Raw genomic sequence first — 12,441 nt, 5'->3', positions numbered from 1 at the left:
CTGAATCGACCTTGTGAGAGTGGAGAAACTTGGATCAGGCCCAACCAGAGCTTTTGGACAGGCCAGGTTGGACTCAGCTGGAAATCCTCAATCTGACCCAGGTCAGTGGCCATTAGCATAATTCTCTATACAATTAGTTTTTTGAATGCCTTGAACTTTGATCTACTGAAGGAGATGATGGTAAGGGTTTTAAACCTCATAAACCATGTGATTTTTCAGTAACTCGGGTTGGGTTGGGCTCAATCCAGCTGGTCCCACCCAAGTTGCACCCTAACTAGACGGCCCACTTTCATATATTAGTTTGGTTGATCATTGAATCAACATTAATTTTAGTAGCCCACTGAATGAATGGCCTAGATCTCTAACACGTCTACTCAGGTATGGACTTTGAAAGACGCCCTGGTAGATAAATCAAGACTTTCATTATCCGGTTTGTGGGGAATTATTCAATACTCTGGTAGAAAATGATGCTTAATATGCAGGTACTCAGAAATTGTAGGATATACATTGACTAAAAATAAACTAAATTGTCAAACCTGCTGTCACCAAGTCACAACCCCAAAATCAAATTGGTTAAAAATCCAAACATGTTTGATAGTTTTCATTTTAGTCGTCTAATAAATGTGGACCACTCACATAGGCCTAATTTTTATAGTTCATGATATATTTATATTTGAACTGGGACCCACAATTTACCCAGTTTAGTTTGATTACTTGTAGGCCACAAAAGCAATTTCTAACTAATTACCAATTTCCTGACATCATCAATAGCCAAAGAATCAAAGTTTTCTCTCCGTACACGGCAAAGCTTTCCTAGATGTTTGCTAAATCCACTCATGTACAAGACATACCATCTACGTGGCTCAAAAGCCATCCATCAGGTGGGTCCAGATCTCAAGATGTTCTCACTAAAAAAATTTATGTGGGTGCAATCATCAGGTGGGCCATGGTGTTAGAAACCAGTTGATGGCTCAAAAAGCTTAAAGAGTAAGTTTATTTAAGCCGTACATTTGTTCCATAAACAGTGGCCCACCTGATTAGTTTACCAACCTGATTCTTGGGCTGATGTATCAATATAGTGTCATTTTTTGTCCTTCATATATGTCGACTGACCATTCATAAGTAATTCTCAATAAACAATTTTTAAAAACTATCTATTGAAATCAATTTTAAAAAATTATGTGGGTGCAATCATCAGGTGGGCCATGGTGTTAGAAACCAGTTGATGGCTCAAAAAGCTTAAAGAGTAAGTTTATTTAAGCCGTACATTTGTTCCATAAACAGTGGCCCACCTGATTCTTGGGCTGATGTATCAACATAGTACCATTTTTTGCCCCTTTTATCCTTCATATATGTTGACTGACCATTCATAAGTAATTCTCAATAAACAATTTTTAAAAACTATCTATTGAAATCAATTTTAAAAAATTAGGTGGGTGCAATCATCAGGTGGGCCATGATGTTAGAAACCAGTTGATGGCTCAAAAAGCTTAAAGAGTAAGTTTGTTTAAGCCGTACATTTGTTCCATAAACAGTGGCCCACCTGATTAGTTTACCAACCTGATTCTTGGGCTGATGTATCAATATAGTGTCATTTTTTGTCCTTCATATATGTCGACTGACCATTCATAAGCAATTCTCAATAAACAATTTAAAAAAACTATCTATTGTAATCAATTTTACAATTCTAATATCAGTGGAGGATATAGCATTAGTAGCATATTTTCAAAGAGATTATTAGACCCTAGTAACATGAACAGAACCTTGATGCTCCAATTCATGCAAGTGGATCGCATCATTAGATGATCCTGGTCATTGATATGATGGGCGCCATTGTGGATGGGGACGGCCCAAAAATCTCCAAGGTTGGAATATCTTATGTCTTGAATCAGTAACCCTACCAATAGACCATATAGGGGGAATAATTAGACCATCTGACATCTGTGGTGGGGTGATCAGGTCAATGGTCAGGATCACTGGCAGTGAGTCGGCAGCATGGAATGATGCCATACACCTGATGAATCAAGGCCCTAAAAATTCTCATTTCCAAATTCCAAAAAATCCCAACTGGGGATGATAATACTAGAAAATACCATTCTCAAATGTACACTTGGACCTTCTTCCCCATATTTTGTGCAGCAAGGATGACTTCAAATAATAAATCGTCTTTGCTACTACAATCGAGTTTAATTTAATTTAGAGACTCATACAGTACAAAGCTGACTACTGGGTTGGGGGAAATGATAGGTCTTTTAGTTGCTGAGGATCTACCTTTGCAGGCGCCCCAGTGAGGGCGCACTGGGCCGTTGTGGTCTTTGGAAAAGCTATGACTTCTCTGATTGAATTAGCTCCGGCCAAAAGCATCACCAACCGATCCAATCCGTATGCGATCCCCCCTACATGAGTAAACAGTATCAGCTTTAATCATACAATATTTATTAGGTACACCTTGGCAAAGGAGGCTATTTGTACAGGTGGGGGCCATAGTTCAATGATCCAAACCATTGATATGATGGGCATCACTATTGATTAACCATGCACCAAAAAGTCCCCAAGATGGAACGAATCCTACTTTTATAATGCTTGGCCTTTTCCTTGGTTGAATGTGAACAGTTGCTATGTTTCTCTTTTAAGTATCCATTTGCTGGCCACCTAATGAAGAGTTAGGAGACTTCCAATCTAAGGGTCTTGTGTGCGGGCCACACAAAGTGTGGGGGCTATGGTATCAACTATTTGAATCATTGTACCATGGGTTCCATTTGCCCCACCTGTGTAGAACCTTCCAAACCAAGCATTATACAATACATTGCACTATTTAGGGAGTGGAAAGACATGAAGCCGTAATGAGAGCTCTAACCTAGTTGATATAGTTATCTAGCTTAAATAAGGACTAAATGTCTGGAAATAATGTAGGATAGGAAGGAAGAGCTTTGCTAAGGGCACACACAAATGCAATAAAGCTCATGTACATGGCACGTAGGTCTGAGATCCAATCCATCCATCAGGTTGGTCAGACATTGTACATGTCTTCCCAGAAATAAACCTGGGCCACTCAGCATGTGGGCCCCAATAATGGAAACAGGTTGATGGGTTACAAAACTTTGGCCAAGTTTTTCAAAGCCGTACTTTTGTTTTGCAAACTGTGGCCCACCTGACCAGTAGATCAACCTGATACTTAGGCTAGAACATCAATATAGTGCTGCTGTTCCAAAAGACAGATTTGACCTTGGACCTATCAAGACATGCTGGCACGTCTGGCATGTATATGAGCTTTATTATTGCACACGTGTGTGGGCTTAGCAAATCTCTAGGGAGAAATAATGACAATTAGGAAAACTTCGAGACCCAAAGATTTGATGGAGCATTTAGTACTGCACATTTTATTATAAAAAAGAGAGTAGGAATAAGATTAAAGGAAGAAGAATTTTATTTAAGCTTTTATGTAAGTGAAGAGTTGCATCCACAACAGTGGCTATTCTGTCAATAAGATTTCTACTTTACTAATTTAATTTATTTGGGTTTGTTACAAGTTGTCGCGACATTCCCATTCATGCTATTGATCAAGAGAAACTATATGATCCTAGTCTTGAGTATGCTTTAAGTGTTCTCAAGCTTTGAGTTAGGACAAGTAGGGGCCATGACCAGGTGATGCTGAGTGTTCATTTGATGGGTCCTACTATGGACGGATACGGACTATGATCCAAATATCTTGCTGATGGGATAATCCTAACCCTTCGTTTAATAGTAACATGAGTCAGATTGGGTAACACGAATCAAATGTCTTTTGGTTTTACATTAATCTTCAGTGGGTTCATCTTTTAAAAAGCCCTTCTCAAGGAGTTACAATATCTTTGCTATTCCGTGAAATGCCATAAGACTTCATTGATATTTGGGTATGGAGGGATTGGGGCATGTCATCTGAAGTCCTGTTTGGACAAATTATTAAGATATGATTGAGAAATCTATCAAGGGCGTTTGGATAGGAGTAAATGGAGGTAAATGAGTGTAATTGGGAGTAAATGAAGGTAAATGGTTATTAAGATTTGTTTGAATGTGAGTAAATGCATGTAAATGGAATGAAATGGGAGTAAATGTGCATGTAAATGAAGTCATCTCCAAGAGAGAGGATTTGGAAGTAAATGGGGTGAAATGCCTTTTTAAGCTCCCTTGGAGAGTCACACGTGCAAACAAAGGTGCCGCTACGCACATGTCCACTGCATGTGTCATGCTAATGGTACTATAAAATAATCCAATGATCAGCTACATCACTAAAATCACATCAAAAGAATGATCCAAACCGTCCAAAGGATGGCCATATAAATGGACGGTTAAAAAAGTTAGCAAGTTGCTTGTTTTTTATCCTTACATTTGTGGCTTACCCGAGGCTCGAAATTTCTTCATTTTTTGCTAAAGGATATATTTCAATGGGCTCATCACAATCATTCTATAAAGTATCGCATATGTACACTAAGTTGGGATATTAAAGCTGATAGGGGATGTAACATATATTCCTACGGATATATCGAAAAATTCAAATGCATTCCAATTCCTCCCATTTACTCCCATTCAAACAAAATATTTGGATTTCAAATGCATTTCATTTACTCCCATCGAAACACAACTATGTAAGCCATTTACTCCCAATTCATTTACCTCCAGTTCCATTTCCCATTTGCCTCCAATTACAATCTCCCAAACGAGCCCTTATATTCGAACATAATATTTGGTTGTCCCTCTCAATTGTCTTGTTGTGTGGCCCAAAAAATAGGCTGATCAAACCCAAGTAGGCCACACCACAAGGGACAATTGAGAGAGGATGCCCACCCTTGATTGCACATGGAGCCACAATGCCGTGGACACGCGACCAATCCTTTCATCTGACTCATCCCACATGGATGATGGGACAACTCAAAAATTAAGCCATTCTAAACCTCAAGTTGGCCCAAGTGAATTGCATCCCCCCAATTGTTCCTACTAGCGTGTCCCGCCTAAAGCTGTACACGAGCCAAGCTAGCTCAAAAAGCTCGCTCAGCTTGGCTTGAACAACGATTTGAGGCGAGCCAAGCTTCATATGACCCAGCTCATTTTCCATTTCCCATTTGCCTCCAATTACAATCTCCCAAACGAGCCCTTATATTCGAACATAATATTTGGTTGTCCCTCTCAATTGTCTTGTTGTGTGGCCCAAAAAATAGGCTGATCAAACCCAAGTAGGCCACACCACAAGGGACAATTGAGAGAGGATGCCCACCCTTGATTGCACATGGAGCCACAATGCCGTGGACACGCGACCAATCCTTTCATCTGACTCATCCCACATGGATGATGGGACAACTCAAAAATTAAGCCATTCTAAACCTCAAGTTGGCCCAAGTGAATTGCATCCCCCCAATTGTTCCTACTAGCGTGTCCCGCCTAAAGCTGTACACGAGCCAAGCTAGCTCAAAAAGCTCGCTCAGCTTGGCTTGAACAACGATTTGAGGCGAGCCAAGCTTCATATGACCCAGCTCATTTGAAAATGAGCCGAGGTCGAGCAGAGTGGAGATTGACTCGGCTCGATTCCAAGCTTGGTTAGCTCAAGCTCGACTCGAATATTTTATATATATATATATATATATATATATATATATAGAGAGAGAGAGAGAGAGAGAGAGAGAGAGAGAGAGAGAGAGAGGAATGCTCACCTGCGCACTAGTTCTCACAACAACTCGTGAGAACTTTTTGAGAACTCATCTCCTATGATATGAGTACAAGATCTAAACCGTCCATGTGATGCAACACCCCATGAAACCCCAAAGCCCAACTTTTACCTTGGTTCTAAACTTTGGTGGGCTATGGCAAAAGAGAGGCAAATCAAGAGAGAAAACTATTTTGTTTTTCCATGACTCACCAAAGTTTTGAATCACGAAAAAAGTTAGGCCCTGGGAGTTTCACGGGGTGCTGCATCACGTGGACGATCCCAGATGCAACCCCACTCGAGCCCTGTGTGAAAATGCCCCTGCATTAGGCGCTCACGTAAGAAGGTGCGCATGTGAGAATTCCTCTCTCTCTCTCTCTCTCTCTCTCTATATATATATATATATAGAGAGAGAGAGAGAGAGAGAGAGAGAGAGAGAGAGTAATGGTTTACTGCGCACCATACCGCACAAGATACCTTTTGCGCACTTTTTTCCCAAACAGTCATGCATCTTAGATATGTGTGTTTGAGATGGGCCTCACCATAATGTGTCTATGAAATCCACTCCATCTATTAAATCCGTGATAGTGATTAAGCCATAGGGCATAATAATACGATGATTTGTGATTTAGGTGTGCCCCACTCATCTGCACTATTTTTGCTCATGTGACCTATTAGAATTATGGATGCAGCTGATGTTTAATTCATATGCCTAAATTAGCGTCATGCCCCTTATGTTCGGAGTGAATTTTACAAACACATCAAGGTGGTCCCACCTCCAGCTGTCCTTGTAGTGGTGGGTCCCTAGCAGATTGCATGCTGAAATGGTCGGTAGCCACCTTGCTTCTGGTCAGGTGCTGGCGGACCCAATGATTAAGTATGTATTTAATCTAAGCTGTTCATCCATTTTTCTAACTCAATTTATGGCATGTGCTAAAAAATGAGCCAGATCCTGATCTCAGGTGGACCGCACCATAAGAAAACAATGGATTGAACTCCCACCATTAAAAACTTCCTAAGGTCCACTATAATGTTTATTTGCCATCCTACTTATTGGTTAGGTCATACATGCCTGGATTAAGGGAAAACAACAATATCAACTTCTTTAAAAACTTTGGTGGCCCCAAAGAAAGTTTTAATGGTGGGGCGTCCCTATACTGTTTTGTGTGCCATGGTCCACCTGAGATTTGAATTTGGCTCATTCCTGGGATCATGCTATACAATGAGCTTGTAAAATAGAACGGATGACTTAGATTAAATAAATACATCATTGTTGGGCCACGAGCACCTGAGCAACAACCAGGTGGCTACCGGCCGTCTCAACCTGCAACGACAACATCCCAACCAATACATGGTGGGCTTGGCCCACCTTGACATGCATGTAAAATCCACTCCGATCGTAAAGGTCATGAAGATAATTTAGACATATGAATCCAACATTAGCCATGTCCATAATTCTAGTGGCCACATGAGCAGAGAGAGTGTCGATATGCCCACCATCCAAACTTTTTCACTTGGTGTGGCCGACTTACATCACAAATGGGCCTAATGATTGGTCTCCATAAATTAATTTCCACAAGGCTACCAATGGTTGGATTTGATTTTACATAAACATCATGGTGGGCCCTATAAAAATTCAAAGGTAGGCACCCTCCTCTCCTTCTATTTCCCTTTTGTGGCCCACCCAACTCACAAATCTGCCAAACTTTTGTGACTTGTGGCTTAATTTCTATCATAAACTTAATGAACAATGTGGATTTTTAAGGACGTGTCACAGTAAGGCCCACCTCAAACACACTTAGACAAGTTGCATGATTGGTGGGAAAACGTGCGTAAAAGGTCTCCTGCAGTACAGTGTGTAGGAAACCATTACTCTCTCTCTCTCTCTCTCTCTCTATATATATATATATATATATATATATATATATATATGGGAAATGGTACTATGAGGTCGAACTGTGTGGGCCCCACTGTGATGTCTGTCAAACATCTACCCCATAAGTCAAATGCACCATTCCATGGTGGGCCACGGACCACGGGCTTAAAAATCAAGTCAATCCTGGACTTGGGTGGGCCACACCACATACAACAGTTGAGAAGGGTTACCCTCCCATTAAAACATTCATAATAATTTATTGGGCCCATTAAGATGTGGTTCATAAATCCAGCCCATCCATTGTGTGTCCCAATTGGATGAGGGGTCAAACCAAGTTTTAGCCACATCGAAAACTCAGGTGGGCCCCACCAAGTGCTTTTATATGTTTTAGGCATGTCTTCACATGGTTTTAGATGGTATGGCCCACCTGAGTTTTGTATATGACTGATTTTTGGGATATCTCATAACCTAAAGGGGACCCATAAATGCACGGTGTTGATGTTCGACGCACATCATGGTGGGGCCCACACAGCTCGACCTCATGGGAAGTTTCCATGAGGTCGACCTCATAGTACCATTTCCCTATATGTATAAACAAAAATAACCCTAAAGGCTTTACCCTACCCGTCCCTTTCTTTACCTTTCCCTTTATAAACCCAACCTGCTCGAGCTCCTCTCTCTCTCTCTCTCTCTCTCTCTCTCTCTCTCTCACCTGAGCTCCATTCTCCCAATCTTTCTTTCTTCCTCCCCATTCAGCCACTCACCCGAGCTTAACTCAGAGTCTCAGCCACATAGCCTACACCCACCAGACTCCTCTCTCTCTCTCTCACTATCTCAACAAATGTTCGACACACATCACGGTGGGGCCCACACAACTCAACCTCATGGGAAGTTCCCATGAGGTCGACCTCATATTACCATTTCCCTATATATATAAACATAAGTAACCCTAAAGGCTCTACCTTACCCGTCCCTTTCTTTACCTTTCCTTTTACAAACCCAACCCGCCCGAGCTCCTCTCTCTCTCTCACCTAAGCTCCACTCTCCCAATCTTTCTTTCTTCCTCCCCATTCGGCCACTCACCCGAGCTCAACTCAAAGTCTCAGCCACACAGCCTGCACCCACCAAACTCTTCCCTCTCTCTCTCTCTCTCTCTCTCTCTCTCTCTCTATCTATCTATCTATCTATCTATCTATCTATCTAAACAACAAGGTACCTCTAAATTACACCCAGATCCATAGCTCAACTGACAGACTGAGTGGAGATACCTCGTTTCAACACTTGAGGTCATGGTATCGATCCCTAGTGGGGGTGGCTAACATGGAGTGTGTGTACTGACATGGGTGTGTACTAACAAGCTAACCCCCCTGACATGGGTGTGGGCCCCACCAAGTGCTTTTATATGTTTTAGGCATGTCTTCACATGGTTTTAGATGGTATGGCCCACCTGAGTTTTGTATATGACTGATTTTTGGGATATCTCATAACCTAAAGGGGACCCATAAATGCACGGTGTTGATGTTCGACGCACATCATGGTGGGGCCCACACAGCTCGACCTCATGGGAAGTTTCCATGAGGTCGACCTCATAGTACCATTTCCCTATATGTATAAACAAAAATAACCCTAAAGGCTTTACCCTACCCGTCCCTTTCTTTACCTTTCCCTTTATAAACCCAACCTGCTCGAGCTCCTCTCTCTCTCTCTCTCTCTCTCTCTCTCTCTCTCTCTCTCTCACCTGAGCTCCATTCTCCCAACCTTTCTTTCTTCCTCCCCATTCAGCCACTCACCCGAGCTTAACTCAGAGTCTCAGCCACATAGCCTACACCCACCAGACTCCTCTCTCTCTCTCTCACTATCTCAACAAATGTTCGACACACATCACGGTGGGGCCCACACAACTCAACCTCATGGGAAGTTCCCATGAGGTTGACCTCATATTACCATTTCCCTATATATATAAACATAAGTAACCCTAAAGGCTCTACCTTACCCGTCCCTTTCTTTACCTTTCCTTTTACAAACCCAACCCGCCCGAGCTCCTCTCTCTCTCTCACCTAAGCTCCACTCTCCCAATCTTTCTTTCTTCCTCCCCATTCGGCCACTCACCCGAGCTCAACTCAAAGTCTCAGCCACACAGCCTGCACCCACCAAACTCTTCCCTCTCTCTCTCTCTCTCTCTCTCTCTCTCTCTCTCTCTCTCTCTATCTATCTATCTATCTATCTAAACAACAAGGTACCTCTAAATTACACCCAGATCCATAGCTCAACTGACAGACTGAGTGGAGATACCTCGTTTCAACACTTGAGGTCATGGTATCGATCCCTAGTGGGGGTGGCTAACATGGAGTGTGTGTACTGACATGGGTGTGTACTAACAAGCTAACCCCCCTGACATGGGTGTGTACTAACAAGCTAACCCCCCCCCCCCCCCCTCCCGGTAAAAAAGAAGAAGGTACCTCTAAATTTAATCTTCAATTATTTATTTATTTATTTATGTAATTGTTTGAAAATAGGAAAACCTCAAATTCCAAAATTGAGATTTGGGGTTTTGAATCTATGATTTACAAATTGAAAGGTTTGGGGGTTGGGTTGGGGTTGGGAGCTCGAATGGTAAGCTTGAGGGTGAGCTCGAGGGGAGCACAGACGAGTCAAGCCAAGCTCCAATGGTAACCTCGAGCTCGAGGAGAGCATGGACGAGTCAAGCCAAGCTCCAATGGTAACCTCGAGCTCGAGGAGAGCATGGACAAGTCAAGCCAAGCTTGGCCCACCTCGACTCGACTCGGCTCGATGTACAACCCTTGTCCTACCTGAGTTTTGGATTGGCTGGATTTATGGACCCATGGACAAGGGGGAACACCTGATGAACAGGTTGGATGTCATGCACACATCCACATTTCAAGCCCTTACCACCACAATTGTGGCGATAACATTACAATGTGCCATTTCCACACACGGACACACATCATTGTTTTCAAACTCAATGAGTCAACTCAGGAATCAGTTGAGTAGAATTGATAGGCTTCAAAACGAGCCGATTGGCGATGTGATTCAATTCTTATACAGTACTTGGCCGATTGCTTCCCAACTTGCCTGAGAGTCAATTTAGGAATTGGTTGAGTTGACTCAGATCGGCTTCAAAACAAGCTATCTTCCCTACAACTCAACCCTATAAAAGACGACCAATTTTCCCTAAACTCAACGGAAGTTTGCATCGACTTGATGAACCGGATGAGTTGTATGTGACTCAGGTGAGTTCATTAAATACTTCATGTTTGACAAAAATGTAAAGGTTGGATTTGAATGTCTTGCCCATGGCATAAGAAAGAGGTTCCTAGCCACCAAGAACTAAATTCATCTTGTGCGATGGTTGCATTTATTGCTATAGACATCTTGTGTGCCTTTAAGGCATCGACCCTAATGTCCATGTGCACATAACAAGTGAGTTGTCTAATAATCAATAAATCAGGTATGCTCAACTTTTTACAGCCACCATGAAAAACTCAAATTCATCAAAGGATGTTAACCTTGCAAGCATTGGCCTCTCTTTTTAACCATCGGTTTGTTGAGCCATAGATGAGACTATTATGACCATCTTATAAGATGGTTTCATGGAGACATTTTCATCAAAAGTGTGCTCTATTGAACAAACTATTCATGTTGATCATTGGACCCTTGATCCAAATCTTCTATTTTTATATGGAATTTGATCAGACAACAAAGTTCTTCTAATCATTTGAATTTTCCATCGTGGACTATTAAATGTGAGGCAGACCTGATGTATGGTCCAAACTGGTTTTGATCATCTGCACTTGTAAAAGCACTGACAGATTAAGAGCGTCAATGCACCAGTGCCCACTGAAATTGGCCCTGGTAAATATTTGAAAAGTAGCATTTCAAAACAAGAAATTAAGAAATAAAGAAAGAAAAACAATCTGCTAAAATCATGCAAGTTTACACATCTTGAACATCTCCCCTGTATATATCCATGACATTTAGGATGATTGTAACCGTAGCCACTTAATGATGGGATATGGTCTTTATCATAGCCATTAGATTGGTGGCATATAATCAATTTTAGCCAGCATCACAAATCTAACGAGCCTCATCATAGATGGGAAATGGCAACAAACCCTTGATAAGTGGCTCATTTAAAAAATTGCTTTCTAGTTGGAAGATCTAAACCCTTGATAAGTGGCTTAAAAATAAATAGTTAAGAGACAATACAATGATCTAGACAAAAGGCCAACTATTGATGGGTAGGGTCTTATACTTTAGAGAATTTTTTAAAGACAAATACTAATGCAAAGTCCATCAAGTTACTAGTCAAGAGCAATGACAGCGGGGTCCATCTTAACAAAATAGGTACATGAGATGCTATTCATGTCCTAATTCATGAGGCCCGAGAATCTCTTGAGTAGTAATGTCTCAATCAATCAACCATTCTTTTTAGCCTAGATATCAGTAATCATGATTATATGTATATTTTAATTTCATAAAATCTTTAACTTTTTTTTTTTTAAAAAAAAAAAAAATTTTAAAATAATATAATAAAGTTTGACACTTAATAGGGAGTTTTTTCATCCATTAAAAAAAAGTTTGACATTTTTTTTTTTTTTTTTTTTGTAGATTAATTCATTTTTAAACATATTTTTTGCTAGTTCTTAATTAAGCCTGGTCAAAATTCACAACACTAGGTGAAGTCACTAGGTCAATTCATTCAGCTTTTCACTCATTGGTTAACCAAGCTGAGTCCCAGTTCCTGGTTTTCCTACAATGATATGTGTTGATGGTGAATGACATGAAAGGAAAAGAAACAACAGATACAACTACAGCTCACCACAGTACAGCCTGAGACAGATCTACAAACAGCCATTCCTGAGATAAG

General features: G+C 41.2%; 1 protein-coding gene across 1 annotated transcript in view; it reads right to left on the bottom strand.

Annotated features, from left to right (window-relative positions):
- Positions 1-2,018: 2,018 nt before the first annotated feature.
- LOC131219167 (aspartate--tRNA ligase, chloroplastic/mitochondrial-like) overlaps positions 2,019-12,441 on the bottom strand; it is a 45,935-nt gene continuing 35,512 nt past the window's right edge. Inside the window, 1 exon segment of the mRNA XM_058214185.1 lies at positions 2,019-2,396. Coding sequence (XP_058070168.1) covers positions 2,224-2,396 — 173 coding nt within the window. The 3' untranslated portion in view covers positions 2,019-2,223.

This window comes from Magnolia sinica, chromosome 11 (genome assembly GCF_029962835.1).
Source record: "Magnolia sinica isolate HGM2019 chromosome 11, MsV1, whole genome shotgun sequence".
In the NCBI taxonomy this organism is placed as follows: Eukaryota; Viridiplantae; Streptophyta; class Magnoliopsida; order Magnoliales; family Magnoliaceae; genus Magnolia; species Magnolia sinica.
The sequence above is the reverse complement of the archived record's forward strand: the minus strand, read 5'-3'. Positions and strand labels throughout refer to the sequence as shown.